Source organism: Felis catus, chromosome C1 (genome assembly GCF_018350175.1).
Source record: "Felis catus isolate Fca126 chromosome C1, F.catus_Fca126_mat1.0, whole genome shotgun sequence".
In the NCBI taxonomy this organism is placed as follows: domain Eukaryota; kingdom Metazoa; phylum Chordata; class Mammalia; order Carnivora; family Felidae; genus Felis; species Felis catus.
The window spans coordinates 44,623,790-44,639,816 of record NC_058375.1 but is presented as its reverse complement, the minus strand read 5'-3'; the positions used below and the strand labels follow the sequence as shown (position 1 = coordinate 44,639,816).

Genomic DNA, 16,027 nt, shown 5'->3' with positions numbered 1-16,027 from the left:
TTTTTTAAGGTTTTATTTATTTTTGAGACAGAGAGAGAGCATGAACGGGGGAGGGGCAGAGAGAGAGGGAGACACAGAATCAGAAGCAGGCTCCAGGCTCTGAGCCATCAGCCCAGAGCCCGACGTGGGGCTCAAACTCACGGACCGCGAGATCGTGACCTGAGCTGAAGTCAGATGCTCAACCGACTGAGCCACCCAGGCGCCCCTTAAGTAGGTATTTTTGAGTATACCATTTTAATTCCCTTGTTTTTTCTTTCACTATATATATATTTTTAAGTTACTTTCTTAGTGGTGGCCCTGTGGATTATAATTAACATCTGAATTTGTAGCAGTATAGTTCAGATTAGTATCAACTTAATTTCAATCGTGTACAAAACATCACTCCGTTACCAGTTTTATGATTATTGCTTTGTGCATCAGCCTTTTAAATCAGGTGGGAGAAGAAATACTACATTAATACTGTCTTTATATGAGCGAGATGATGGGGGCTCATGGAGGTGGTGAGAGCAAGGTTAGTTCCACATTTGTGCATTTTTAAGAAAATAGAATCTGTAAAGAAATAGCTTTTACTGGAAAAATAGTTATTAAAATGTCAGTGTGATTAATTTTTAAGTGGTGGAATAAATGGTAGGTTTATTTTTCGCTATTCATGTTTTCGGTGTTTTCTATTAAGAACATGTGTACCTATTTAGTAATTTAAGACAAAAACATAAAAGTATTTAGAAGCTAAATTATTTATGTTACCAACTGTAATGGAGTTCTTAAGTAGAGTATACTAAGTATGATGTAACTTTTTTTTTTTTTTAACCACTACAGGTACACCCCCATCTTTCTAGATTCATTAGATTCTTCCTGTGTAAAGTACGGAATTTTCTTAGATTCTGTATGGCACCAGAATTCTATGCCTTTTATATATTTACCTAACTAAATAGTTTTTAATTTTGAAATAATTCCTGATTTACAGACAAATTGCAAAAAGGACATTACAACTTTACCATAAATCTGGAATTTTTATATAACCTTTATTCATGTTCTTCAAGTGTTAACCTTTTATCACATTCTCTTTATCATTCTCTCTTTGTATGTGTATATTATCACGTGTATATAAATATGTGTGTGTATGTATTGTTACTGCTTTTCCTGAACTGTTTAAGAATAAATTACAGACATGATGCCCCTCCATCCTTAAATACTTCAGTGTGTATTTCCTAAAAATGAAGATACTCTCTTTTTTAACCTTAGTACGTTACCAAAGCGAGGAAATTAACACTGATCCAGTACGAAAGTCTTTGAAGCCAAGAAATAAACTAAAACAAACAAAAGCCCGTGCTGCATTCAGTTATTATGGCTGTCTGGTCACCCTCAGTCTTTCATAACTTTGGCATTTGTGAAGAATACAGGCTAGTTATTTTTTAGAGTGTTCCTCATTTTGGGTTTCCTCATGACTGGATTCGGGTTCCGCATTTTTGGCAGGAATACCCCAGCAGGGATGTTGTCGTGCCTTCACAGTACGTCCCTTTGGTATGCACGTGAAGTTCGTCTCATTACTGATGCTGTTAAAGACCTTGCGCCCCTACCCCCCAAAGGAAGCTCTTAGCTTTTCGGTTGGTTGGTTTTGGAGTATGAACAACAGAAATTCATCTTGCGCTGTTCCAGAGGCTGGAAGTCCAAGATCAGAGTGCCCGCATGGCTGGGTTCTGGTGCGGGCCTTCTGCAGGTCACAGGCTGCCGACTTCATTGTGTCATCTCACATGGCAGAGAGCAGGGAGAGAACGCAGCTCTCTTGTGACTCTTAGGAAGCTCTTGGGGTCTCTTCACTTAGTAACTGCTGGGTGCAGTTGATGATTTCATACATGATTTGATCTATTAACGCCTGTGGAAATTAACAATAGATATTTCATAGTAATGACATAACCTGTCATCCAGTTGAATTGTATTTGTATATGCTTTAGTTGTACTTTGATCGTAGGTTAATAAATTGAGGCAGTTAGCAAGTATGCTATTTTGAAAGTATACAGAATCTTTACTCTTAGAGTATCCTCAGCTTCCTTTAAGTAAAACTATTTTATTTACAGAACTTATTAATTACGTGTCTTTCTGAAGAGAACTGAGTTTTCCGCATGTGTTACGATTGTAAACCTACTTGGTCCACCCCCACCCTTCACCCCCAGTTTCCATTGTTGTCTACTTCATTTTTAGCTTTTCATCACCTTTTTGGTTATTGTCTTATTTTCTTCCCAGCTTAACCGTGAACCTAAAAAAACTAGAGTGTCCGTTCCTTTAGCCCTCATGTGGGATTGAAAACTGTTTTCTTCTGTGTATTTTTATCACTTCTGCTTTATATTTATGGTCTTTTCCTTAATTGAGGCTAAAGGTAATTTCTTTTAATGGAATGATTATAGAGTGAGTTGTGAAAATATTTAGGTTTTAAAGAAACCAGAGTAGGTATGAGGCAGTTTGGAGGAGGGGCCCAGTTTGCTTTATAACAGATTACTGTGGTAAGAATTGATGGAAAGCCTGGCAGGTCCCCTATTAGTAGTTGAAACTTTGTTTGCACAAAGTCTTTTTCCACCTTATATATATTAAACACGTACTCTGTGTTAGCCACTGGGTTCTGGAGATACAGATACAGAGGTGGTCAAAACCAGCCCGGGTTCCTGTCTTCATGGAGCTTGGTCTAGTGGGGGCAAACATAAAATCATTCACAAATATGGGGCACCTGGGTGGCTCAGTTGGTTAGTTCAACTCTTGGCTTTGGCTCGGGTAATGATCTCACAGCTCATGGGTTTGAGCCCCACATCGGGCTCTGTGCTGACAGTGTGGAGCCTGCTTGGGATTCTTTGCCTGTCTGTCTCTCTCTCCCTCAAAGTAAATAAACTTAAAACAAAAATCAATCACAAATAAATGTAAAATTAGATCTGTGAGCTGAGCTACGAGGAGAAGCTCAGGATGGCAAGAGTATAAAATAATTAGGGAGATTTGGTATAGTTCGGATGTTCTGGAAAGGCTTTTCTGAAAGAGTTAAGGATGTACAGGAGTTTACATAGGTTAAAGAAGGTGGATGGGTGTATTCAGGAGTAGTGGCACCTCCATGGAGGTGGGCGGAAGTAGATGGATTGGAGAGAAATTTAGGAGGTCTTATCACCAGGTCTTGGAGTGGGGATGGGAGCACAGGGTTTTAAGAACGAGTCCCTGATTTCTGGCTGTGGTGCCTTTCACTGGGATGGAGAACACCGAGAGGAGAGAAGAGAGCCTAGCGCTGAGGTTTGAGAAGCTCCAGTATTTGATGGCCAGGAAGAGGGGGTGAAGAGACAGGGCAGAACAGCCAGACCCCCGGGGAGGTGACGGGTGAGCTGGTCTTGCAGGAAGAGGGAGCGGACAGAGGGGCAGACACTGCGGGGAAGGAGGAGGAGGACTGAAACTGCTCATTGGGTTTAATGTCATAGCGTCCAGTAATGGCCTGAGCAACAGTGGCTGTGGGAGAGTGAGGGCTCTGGAAAAGCCATACTGGTGCGGGGTCAGGGGTCACTCGGTGTGAGGAGATGGGGACAGCAATACAGAGGACCCTTTGGAGAAACCCGTCCCCTCTGGCAGCGGGAGAGCAAGGATGGCTGTAGGTGAAGGTAGTTTGCTGTTCTGTAATGAGACACTGAGAGAGCTCATTTTTGAAGAAAGGTGAAATGACTTCTGCGAGAGCGGGTTGTCACCGTGAGGGGAGTGGACAGTAGCCCAGCTGGTCCGGCAGATGTGACTGTGAGGGAGCCGTAGGGGATCCACACTCCCCACGGGGCGCTACCGCTGGGCATGCATCTCCGCTGTGCTCAACATACACGCATTGTCACGCAGTCACTGATGCGTCTGCTTGTGTTTTTGCCGTCATCCCTGTTTGTCAGAAGAATGATGAAAACGGAAACTGCTCGGGGGAAGGGATCGAGTTCCCCACCACGAATCTGTACGAGCTGGAAAGCCGCGTTTTGACCGATCACTGGTCCATCCCCTACAAGCGGGAAGAATCACTGGGCAAATGCCTGTTGGCGTCCACCTACCTGGCCAGACTCGGTAAGCTCTCCTCCCGCAGGCCCCAGGAGGGGGGGGGGGTGGGCGGGTGGATCGATACCGGGCCTGGCCTTAATCCTCCCTCTTGTCCCTGCCCGTCTGGGTGACATTCGATCATTTACTCTCCTGGTCTCCGTCTAGCCCCCGTGGACTAAAAGCTTTGAATTGAACCACCTGTTGTCTCCTAGCTCCAATAGAGTATGAGAGTCTTCAAAATATAATTGAGAAGCTTTGTGGAAATTGAAAGGAACGTTGTCCACAAAAGCTTGGAGCATTTTAAGGTTCAGTTCAGTGGCTTTTTGTCCTTTAAGAGAAAAAGTACTACTTACTTAGCAAACATTTTGCGCATATTAAATGTTTGGCACTGTCTTCAGTACTTTACAAATATTAAACTAATAGAGTAATAAGCTATCTCTGGGTTGGAAAATGGGTATCAGTGTAAGGACGCTTCTAGACTCTGTACGGAAGAAAAATAGTTTTCATATTCAGTTCAGTTATAGGATGAATTGGTCCACTGTTTTGTGATTTTCTTTTCCTCATTAAAAGTATACGTGGTTTAATTTACCACCATGATTAAATATGAGGCACATCAAAAGGAAATATTTTGACTGGGATCAGGTTTAATCCTCGTGGCCTCTCGTGGTACGTTCTGACTGGCTTCTCAGCAGCAGCATTTATTGCGCGCCTGTTAGGATGTGGGTGCTGTGCTACGTGGTGGGTCTGAAAAAAAGAAAATGTGTCCAGCAGTATTCCCAGCGATAAGCAAAATACATTATTAAGTGTTGTGTGTGTGTGTGTGTGTGTGTGTGTGTGTGTGTGTGTGTGTTTAATGTATTTCAGAGGATAATTTGCAGTGGAGTCATTCATTCACTTAGCTAGTATTCACTTACTGTGTGCCAGGCACAGTTGTGTGCGTTTGATAACACAGGGTTCATCAGTTTGTTTTAGGGAAGAAGAGTGATTTGGGTATCTGTTGAGAATACTTTTGTTTTTATAGAGCTGTTTAAGATAACACTAATGGCTAGTAAGAAGCTGCTGTTGGTGTTTTATTAGCTGTTTAATCAGATCATTTGAAGTTACTCTGAAAATGGAAAACTAAGTTCAACCGTTTCACTTCTAATTAGTAACTTATTATACTATTAACCAATGCATAGGAATTGGTTCATATTAACATATTGTGCTATTAACAAATACATTAATACTGTGATTGTTTCTCGGTCTGTTCCTTCAGCAGGAAAAATGTATATATATATGTATATATATTCTGCTTTTAATAATCCCTTAAGAAGGTTTCTATAAATAACTAGTCCCATGGGCATGAATTTGGAATGATACATATGATTTCTGCAAACTGCCTAAAATCTTAGTAAGGCATATTGTTTCATTTATTTTGCTAAGGTCTTTCCGAGTCTGATGAGAATTGTAAAAGATTTATGGATAGGTGTATGCCTGAAGCATTTAAAAAGGTAAGAAAAAATGCGTGAGTCTGGGTTTTTTTTTTGGGGGGGGGGGACCGAACAGGCTTTTTGTTTTAGTTTCTTGTGGGAGGCCAGTTTACGGGTCTTGTTCATGTGAAGAATCCCCCAGTATGCCCAGAGTCACTCTGAATTTGGGGCTTATGAAGGATTCACTTTTACATTTAACTGTTTGCCCTGTCACATTTACTTCCATCTCTTTCATTGCCGAAGAATAGGTTAAGGCTCACTTATACTTGGAAATTGCGCATCTTCCTAAGCTCAGGCCTGTGGCATTGGGAAAGATAATACTTATCCAAATACAAGCCATTTAATCTGATTGTTGTACTGAGGCAGAAGCAGGCGTTTTAAACCATGCAAAGTTTGACCGGATTGAGTATGTTTCATGGCAAGTGGCACGCGTATGGCAGCATTTCTGTCAGAGCTAGAGCAGTGTGCTTCCTCCCATTCCGGTCACATCGCTTAGAAAGCAATTTTTCTTAACAGGGAGAATAGCAGATCACAGGACTTGTGTTTCTGAAAGCAGTCTAACTCAGCATGACTCCCTTTGCAGGACATGAGTCCCGAATCCCCAAAAGAGCAGAGACAATGTCATAGACACTGTAGTTTTCACCAGTGCACAGCCCGCGCCTGCCTCTTCTGGGAAAGAGCTCAGCAAATCTTTGTTGAATGAATAAATGAGTCGCCTGCTGTCTTGTCCTTCTGGGTTTTGACATCCATTCTTGTCCCGTATGCAAGGAAGTCACTAGAACTACAGATGGGTGAAGATTGTATTTATCTTAAAACCCCGTAAAATAAACTGTTCATTTGTAAACTGTCACTCCCATCTACATCTTGGTAGCATCTCCCTCGCTTCAAGGCTTAAAAAATACCAAAATTAATTTTAGGAACAAAAACAGCTGCATCTTTGAAAAAAGTGCAGAATCTTTTAAAATTGTCATTTGGGCGGGGATTATATGGAATCAAGGCTTATGTTCATTTTGGATGAATTCATCTACCAATTTATCATTTAAGATTATTTTAAACTTTTATGAATTCTGTTAAGAATTACAGTAATTTTTTTTAATAGCAGAATTTTTACAGTGTGACAATACTGTAGCACATTGCACTGTGTGTATAAATTTACAGACAAAGAAAATGCAGGCTTATTCAAAGTCGCAGAAAAGGATTTATCAGTGTGAGGAGAGGACCTTTAGGTTGATGACCTCCAGATCCAGAGAGCCCTGTGTCAACGCGGGTCATTGGCAAGTTGCGTATTTGGAGTATATTACTCTGTGTGCAGAGACAGTCCAGAGAACAGTTTTATATTATGTGCTCAGCTGTTTGTAATAGCATAGTAAGTGGTCCAGCGGTTAGTTGCTAGGTTGTTTTTTCCCAGAAAACTACGAGCACAAAGGTACCCTACGTTCTGTTGTTCAATGTTTATAGAAAAATGTATGTGTTAAGTTCCCTTTACAGTTAAGAGCTATTAAAAAAGGTTCTTGTCTGGGGCGCCTGGGTGGCTCAGTCGGTTAAGCGTCCGACTTCGGCTCAGGTCACGATCTCGCGGTATGTGAATTCGAGCCCCGCGTCGGGCTCTGTGCTGACTGCTCAGAGCCTGGAGCCTGTTTCAGATTCTGTGTCTCCCTCTCTCTCTGACCCTCCTCCGTTCATGCTCTGTCTCTCTCTGTCTCAAAAATAAATAAATGTTAAAAAAAAAAAAAAAAGGTTCTTGTCTCCATCAAAAAAGCATACTTAAAAAAAATTTTTTTTTAATGTTTATTTATTCTTGGCGGTGGGGGGAGAGAGAGAGAGAGAGAGAGAGAGAGAGAGAGAGAGAGAGAGAGAGAGACTGAGCGTGAGCAGGGGAGGGGCAGAGAGTGGGAGACACAGAATCCGAAGCAGGCTCCAGGCTCTGAGCTGTCAGCACAGAGCCCGACGCGGGGTTCTAACTCACAGACCGTGAGATCATGACCTGAGCTGAAGTCAGACACCCAACCGACTGAGCCACCCAGGCACCCCCCCCCCTTTTTTTTTTTTAAATCAGAAGAGCTAAGGACTCTGTGTGCCTTTGATTTGGCTACGAGAAAACTCAGTGGTATTTTATATAATTGCCATTGCTTTCCTTAGCTGTGTTTCCGGGTATGATGACTATTTCTCTACCCTCTTCCCTTGGCTTTTCTTACAAGCCACCTCAAATGTTTTATTAGAAGGAAGGTATGAGTAATAAGCAATTGTATGAATGAGGCGCACAAAAGGGACTCTGTTGTCGTGTCTGCCTTCTTCACCTGTTACCTTCAGGCCAGCCTGGATTCTTTACCATGTGTTCAAGCAGGGAAGGAAATCTAGGTCTGGCCGTAGCGCATAGTTAATGTTTAAACCTTGAGCACAGCTTCCCCACAAAGGGCTGCCTGTCTTTCCCCTCTTCTGCAAGGTAGGTTGAATTCCCTTTTCAGATTAAAAACTGAACAGTGAGATGGCAACAGAAGGAGCGGTGCTGAATTTTATTTTATAGTCCTATGAAGCTTCTTGAGTGCTTGTCTCTGCTTCATCTTGCTTTATAATTTAGGTATAGGAGGAATATACAGGCAGGCAAAAAATTCTTGCAAAAAAAGTAGTAACTCATTGGTTTATATAAAGTCGGTGTTATGATTATTGCTCATTGGAGCAAATCGTGCAATTAATTGGTATTTAGAAAATCTGGAACTGAGGTTTTTCTCTGCAGCTAGAGAAGTTTGGGCTCTTTCAGGCTGCTCTTGTTAAGGGATTCTCAGTGTGACGAAGATGGAATTTTTATTGCATAGTATTTTCCCTCTAAAGGGAAATCTTAGGAAAACATGAAACCAGCATACCAATTTGCCATTATTTTAATAAGTGAAACCCTTTGATTTCTCATTCCCCATTCTGGCAAGTTATTCCTGCCTTAGATTTCCCCAAGGACTAGAAGCCTGAGGCGTGGAGAAATCCACTGATGGTTATTTGAGTTTCATCTGTGCACCTTTTCCCGCCTTGTTAATGAATCTGAGATGCTGTCTGAGTGTAACATGCACGATTGTTGTGTATTTTATGTTTTGTATTTAAGGGAAGCAGTGGCAAAGTAAATAGCGTTACAGTGCCTATCACTTAGAGCTATTTTAGATTGGCTTAAACAATTTTAAAAACTGAATATTACTTTTATACATATCAAAAAGGAAAACGTAAGCAAAATCTGTAAAATATTTCTAAAATTGTTTCCACATTCATAGTCCTGTTGCCATCTGGTCAACAGGTGGGAAGATGCAGCTCTGACATATAAAAAACCTGACAAGAATGTGTGTGTTCAAATCATGAAATATAGCATCCATTTCTTAGATTCCAAGAATATCAGTTAGTACTGGCGGCCACGATATATTTAATAACAGTACTGCACTATGTATAAGATACTTTTTCACATTTGTTTTATCTTTTAATATTGAGCACATCTGTGTGAAGTGGGTAAGAATTTGCCTCTTTGCATGAAAGAAACCGAGCCTCGGGAACTCAGGTAAATTTGTCCAAGATCAGACAGCTAGAAAACAGTAGTAGCTCCAGGATTTGGTCTCATGTTCTCACTTGCTCTACACCACTTGACCTCCCCCCAGTAATGATGAAAAGTAGAGAAACAAATGCAAATTTTCTTTTAAACAAACTGCTTCAATGTAAGGGAATTAACATGCAAAAACAAAACTCAGTGTTGACTCTGAAATAAAGGAACGAGCAGCCGGGCTACAGGCTTTCCTTAAAGCAAGACATCTGCATAAGAGTAATATTATGGTGATAATCTCTTGATTATTCAAGATTGAACTGATAAACAATAGACTTTTTCTTTTCAAGTTAGACCCTATAAAGTGCCCTTTGTTTTTGTAGCTCCTGACATCAAGTGCTGTTCACAAGTGGGGTACTGAAATTCATGAAGGAATCTACAACATGTTGATGCTATTAATAGAACTGGTTGCAGAGAGAATTAAACAAGATCCGATTCCCACAGGTCTCCTGGGTGTGCTTACGATGGTACAGTATCTCTAAAATGAAGCACTTTGTGTTTTGCTTTTATTTAAAATACCTTCTGTCTGTCCTCTGACTTGTAATTAATGATGAGTGATAACTAATATAGTTAAAGATCTTAATTTAGCTGTTAGGGACCTTGCTTTTTATTTTAAACACAGAGCAGCCATTCATTCTGTGTTTTCAATTTTAACGAAATACCTTTCTAATTTTAATAGCTTTTTCAGCTCTTAGAATGATTAAATAGCTTTCCCTCATGTCTTCCTGATTATTCACATAAATGCTTTCACATGGGGTGTTCTTGCGGTTTGGTTTCTGGCCTTTTTCCCTGACTGGTCACAGTAGCTGTGTGAAGAAGGGGACTTTACTGCCCTGCGGCCCACCTGTCCCTGTGGCAGCTCCAGGGCCCCTGGTGCACCGGCCTCACCTGGCCCGAATCCTGGTCTCCCTCCCAGCGAGCCCTGAACCGGATAGGAGAGCCCTGCTTCAGGCATTCACTCCTCTGCACCGGCTAAGGAGTATGCGCTGTGGGGATATTGGAAAGATTCCGCTAATGGAGGAGTCCAAGGCTGTATTTTTCTTCTTTTCTCCTGCTAATATTGTTGCTATAGAAATAGGTAATAATAATGCTTCTCTGTTCTCTTTGAATCTAGGCTTTCAATCCCGATAATGAGTACCATTTTAAAAACAGAATGAAAACATCTCAAAGGAATTGGACAGAAGTGTTTGGGGAGGGAAATATGTTTGCTGTTTCACCTGTGTCTACTTTCCAAAAGGTAAATATAGTCTAGTTTTGTCATTTTATAGAGAAATATATTGAAAAAGTTTTTCTGTGCTATAAAAATTTACGTGGAAAGATTAAAACAGTCTGTGAAAAATGACAGTTATTCCATATGGCTCATAAAATCGCTTAACTTTTTTTCAGATATTGCATATTTTTCCATAGCTGTTAACTAACATCATAAAGAATTTTATAGATTCGAAATGATGTTTAGTGAAATGTGGAATGACCGCATGACATCAATGCCCTATTTATTGAATTGTCAGAACCCCAGTTTAATGGGTGTCCCAGTTTCTTATAGATGTTTGAGAGGCTAGAGCATTTGAAATCGTTATAGATGTTTGAGAATCCAGAGCATTTGAAATCGTTTGAAATGACTAATTAAGCCTAGAAAAAATAATCTAGAAGTTAGTTTCATGCATCATTTTCTTTTAAGCTCCATAAGCATTAAAGCTTTTGTTTTCTTTCAAGCCAAGAACCAATATCTTCATTTTATATTTAAAGGTCTACAATGTGCCGGTGACATTATACCCACAAAGAGTACATAATTTAAACAATCTGTTGACTGAACTCTGGCTTTCAAGAAACAGTGGAAAGCAGTAAATTTAGTAGATAGAAAACTTGTCCGTTGCTTTAGTGGAAGCAGAGGTTTAGCTCAGCCGTCTTATAAAGAGTGCTAAGGCGTGGTTCCTAGCTTACAGCATAGTGGAGGAGATGGGAAAACAACATATTACAGGACCATAGGCAGTAGGTGCACTTGTAATAATATGGCCTGCACGAGGGAGTGGTCCCGTCTCGCAGAGCCAGGCAGTCCCCAGAGGGGAGGAGGAGGTGACAGCCGAGCACAGAGGGCAGTGAGGAGACACTGCAGCGTTTGACCCCCACAAAAACTGTGAGTTAGGTACTACTTTTAACCCCATTTCATGGATGAGAAACTGAGGCACATAGAGGTTGAGTCCTTGTCCAAGTCTGTAAACCTAGTAGTCATGGGAAGAACCCATGTAATCTAGCCTTCTAGAGTCTGCATTCTTTAGCTACGTGCAGTCTTACTTCCCGAAGTATGAAAATCTGATCCTCAGCTTTGTTGTGAAGATTAAAGGGCAAGTGTATACAAAACACTAAGCACGGGGCTCCCCTGTAGCAAGTGCCCAGCAGAAGGTCATTCTCTTCCCCTCAGCTCAACACGCGTGACATCTGGGGCCCAGAAAGGTCCAGTCTGTTCGTATCCTCCCGTTATTGCAAAGGAGTTTCTCTCCTGCAGAGGCCCTTGCTCATCCCCTTTCCTCTTGCCTTCTGAGGCATTTTCCTCCTCAGGTTTTCTATCCTTTGTTTGGCATCCTCAGTCTTTTCCTCTCTGTTGGATCACTCCCGTTGTATACAATGTGCTCTAGTATTTTCCATCTTTTTTTTTTTTTTAAGTTGAGAAATGCAGACTGTGCGTGTGTGTGTGTGTGTGTGTGTGTGTGTGTGTGTGTGTGTGAGGGAGGAGAGAGAGCTAGAGAGTGTGCGTGCATGCAGGGGAAGGGGAGGGGCAGAGAGAGAGAAAGAGAGAATCCCAAGCAGGCTCCACGCTCAGCACAGAGCCTGACGCAGGGCTCGATCTCAGGACCCTGGGATCATGATCTGAGCCAAAATCAATAGTTGGATGCTTAACCAACTGAGCCACCCTGGTGCGCCATAGTATTTCCTGTCTTTAAAAATGCTGCCTTTGATCCCACATCCCTGTCTAGCTTCAGCACGGTTCTCCATCTCGTCCATACCCTTACCAGAGAAGATTCCACGTTCTCCTTTCCCAGTTATTTTACTGGTTATCCAAAACTTTAACTTAATGAAACAAAACCAAAATTTCATTAATATCTTTGTGTTCCTCTGAGCAGTACCTAGACCTTGGAATGTTTCGTGTGCTCACTTCCCACCTGATTGACTTAGTCTCCGAGAGTCCCTCTGGCCTGCAGCATCTTCGTCCTTTCCCACCTTGCTTTATGCTCAACTAGGTGTCAGCATTGTTATTTGATACGGTGTTTTGACTTGGCCACGTTTAGGCGTTCTCTCTTTGTGTACTATTCCTTCTCTATCTCTTCCACTGGGATAATTTTTCTTCTGCCTGCCTACTAATATGTCCTTTAGTAAGTGTCCATTGGTGATTACGTCTTTGTTTTTGATGGCCTGACATTAACGTTAATCCCCCACGCCTTAAAGAATGTTTTCCCTGGGTTTTAAATTCTAGATTGACTGTTAACACTTTCAGAATATCAGAGATACCCTGTCAGTGTCTCCTGGCTTTGATTATTGCTGTTGACAAGTTGCTGTTTGATCTGACTGTTGTTCCTCTGTAAGAAATCCACCTCTCCCCCCATGGCTGCTTTTGGAGATCTCCTGTTTCGCTTTGATGTTTGGCAGTTTGACTCTCCTGTGACTGACTGTGGTATTCATATTATTTTGCATCAGAAACATTGGGCGTCTGCATCTAAGGATTAATATCTTGTATCAGTTTTGGAAAATTCTCAGCCACTATCTTCTTAAATAATGCCTCTCCTCCATTAATCAGTCTCTCCTTCAGAACTTCAATTGGATACATGTTAAGCCGTCCCTTCTGTCCTCCATGTCCCTTAACCTCTGCTGTTTCCCATCTTTCTGTGTCCTTGTGCTCTGACAGGCTGGGATCATTTTTTTCAGCTCTGCTCTAGTTCACCAATTTTGTTTCTGCTTGTGTCAGTTACGCTGTTTAACCTGTTCATTAAAAGTCTTCAATTTCGTTCCTTTCCTTCATTTATGTAAATTCTGTTTGGTTCTCATTGGTTTTGTCATTTTTTACCATCTCATGTTCTAAACACGTATTTTCGTTCTCCTGTGTGTTTGTCTTGTGTCTGATATCTACAAGTCTGATTCAGCTGGCTCTGGCTAACTTTAACTTGTTTTGTATCTGTATGTACATACACAGAAAAAAAAAATTATACTTGTTTGTGTTTGTTTTTCTGTGAAGTCCTGTTTCTTGGAACTTAATCTGGGAGGATGGTTTGAGGCCTGGAGTGAGGGAAAGTTGCTTCCTCCAAGGAGGATTTACTTACTTCTTCCAGGTGCCTGGAACCACTACAGTCTGGGGCCACTCTAGAATAAATTCTCAGCTTACGGTATTTCAGACCGTGAAATCAGCGTGCATTTGAGAAGTGAAGCCGTGTGAGGGCAGTTCAGTGGCCACAGATTCTTAGAGAATTTTTTTTCTCCCCTGCATCCAGTGCCAGAGTGCACGTAGGCAGGCTTCCCTGTTGCTCTCCCTTTCTCCAGGTAAGTTCTTTCAGCTCACCTTACCCTGAGGCTGTAGCCCTTTGAGCGCCAGTTTTATGTGACTACCTCCTCTTAGTCTCCCAGCCCCCACCTTGGCTTTGGGTCCTGTTTCTCAGGCACCGTAGGGCTGTGTAACTGGAGGCAGGAGGTCACCAGGGTTCCACAGATGCCTGCACGGTGAAGGCTAGCCTCAGAGTCTGCTTACCTCACACGATTTCTGCTTTCTCTTTGTGTTCAGCCTCTGAGCGCTTTGTGCCAACTCAGCTATGTGTGTTTAAAGATTGTTTTTTTTAATGTTTTCATCCGTCAGAGAGGTGTTTAGGGCAACTAGACAAAAGTCTCCATTAACTCTTCAGAGTGTGCCAGTCTGCCCTTTTCTGCCACTCCACTGAAACCACTCTCGGTAAGGCACCAGCACCTTCTAAGTTTCCAGATCCCAAGGAAACGTCTCTTAACACCACCCACAGCAGTGGTCACCATCAGTTTGTCCCTCTCCGAAATCGGTTCGTCTGGCCGTCTCTTGCTGCCTGCTACGTCACTTTGCCTTTCTTGATTCCTTGCTTTCTGTCCAGCTTTAATCCAGAGCTGCCCTCTCTTTGTTCACTATTCTTTCCCCCAAGAACTGTCTTTCCTTCTCATGGAAGCAAATGCAGTCTTTGTGCTGATGGCCCTTCGGTTTGTATCTCTGTGGCCCAAACCTCTCCTCTGAGCACACCATACTTGACGAGCCAACCGTTCCTTTTGGTCGCCACACAGATGCCTCCAACTTAGTGTGCTTGAAATGGAACTTCCTTTTGTCTCGCCAGCCTTCCTTCTTCTCCCTCTCTGTAAACCACATCACCTTCTACCTAGGTGCTCAAGCCAAAAGCATAGGAGTCGGCCACGATTTATCCCTTTTCTTACGACCCATAAGCAACCATAAACCTGTCCTTTGAATTCATCTCGAAGGTGTCTTCAGTTGCCTTCTCTCTGCCTCCACTGCTGCCATCCTACCCCCCCCCCCCCCCGACACCATCCCGTCTAATCTAGTTACCGCATTAGTCCTCCAGCTACTATCTCTCCCTCCACTCTCATTTATCTGGCCCATTCCATCCTCCACACAACTGCAAGACTGGTCGTCGTAAAGCATGAAATGCATCGCTTCTGGCTTAAGCACTTCTGTTGCTTTTTCCTTCCAGCCGCAGCCTGCAAGTTTCTGCGTGGTCTGCCCTCTGCCCGTCTCCACAGCTCTACCTGTGCCGCTCCTCCCGACTTGCGGTGTCCCCGCGGGGTGGTGGGGGAGGTCCCCTCAGTTACTCTTGACTGCCTTCCCCAAGCAGGACCTTTGCCATTTCGGCCTCTCTGCCTGGACTATTTGAGTGTCTAAATCGGTCTCATCCTGTAGGATCCAGCTTGAAGACCACCTCTTCAGAGAGGGTTTCCATGACCACCACTCTGAGCAAAGGAGGCTCCTTCTGTCTCTCATTTGAAGACCTGTTTGTGGTTTTTCCTTTTGTGGGACTTAGCACAGGGTGAATCCTGTTAGGTATGTGTTGGTTTGCTTGTTTCTGTTGAAGCTGCTTCAATATGAGCTCCGTGAAAGCAGGTACCACATCTCTTCATAGTCACTGTTCCCCAAATATTATTCAGCCCCCACAGCAGTGAATGCTTAGAAAAAGAAAGGAAGGAAGAAAAGAGGAGAAAAGAAAGCACTTGCTCCAGGGCACCAATTAGTGGGACAGCAGGGGCTAAAATTTAACCTTTTTATTCCTGATTTGCTCCTCTTTAGTGATAATTCTTGATTTCTAAAATGTAATTTTCCTAGAGAATTTGACTCAAGTTATCCTGTACCTTGGAGAGCTTAAACAGCTGACGTCAGCTACCCAGAAATGCAAGAATGCTCCGTACTGTAGCAGTGGCATCCAAGTACAGACGTGCAGACTCCTAAAATTATATACAAATGTCAGAGACTCACGTTAAGAAACATGTAGAAAAGCCTTTTGAAATATTTTTCAAATCTTAATATTTTCTTCTCCCAACTCTTCGCTTAGGTTAAAAAGAAATCTATGGTAGGGTTGCCTGGGAGGCTCAGTCACTTGAGTGTCCGACTTCAGCTCAGGTCATGATCTCGCAGTCTGTGGGTTCGAGCCCCACATCAGGCTGTGTGCTGACAGCTCAGGGCCTGGAGTCTGCTTTGGATTCTGTGTCTCCCTCTCTCTCTCTGCCCTCCCCTGCTCATGCTCTGTCTCTCTCTGTCTCAAAAATTTAAAAAAAAAAAAAAAAAAAAAAAGACATCTATGGGCCCATGGGGAAGTTCTCATATTGCCAGCTCAATTTCTATTTTCTTTTCTCATAGGAGCCTCACGGATGGGTTGTGGATTTGGTAAATAAGGTATATAACTTTTATTAATATAGTCGTATTTTCTTTCTTTTAATGAAATTGCTTAGA

General features: G+C 42.4%; 1 protein-coding gene across 3 annotated transcripts in view; it reads left to right on the top strand.

Annotated features, from left to right (window-relative positions):
- The window catches only part of USP24 (ubiquitin specific peptidase 24), a 142,307-nt gene that overhangs the window by 26,295 nt on the left and 99,985 nt on the right, over positions 1 to 16,027 (top strand). For 2 of the 3 annotated variants that reach the window (XM_023258739.2, XM_023258737.2), the window contains exons 2-6: positions 3,894 to 4,059; positions 5,455 to 5,522; positions 9,396 to 9,539; positions 10,187 to 10,309; positions 15,935 to 15,970. In XM_023258739.2, coding sequence (XP_023114507.1) covers positions 3,894 to 4,059; positions 5,455 to 5,522; positions 9,396 to 9,539; positions 10,187 to 10,309; positions 15,935 to 15,970 — 537 coding nt within the window. The remainder of the gene's footprint in view (positions 1 to 3,893; positions 4,060 to 5,454; positions 5,523 to 9,395; positions 9,540 to 10,186; positions 10,310 to 15,934; positions 15,971 to 16,027) is intronic. The other variant, XM_023258738.2, reaches the window with a different exon arrangement.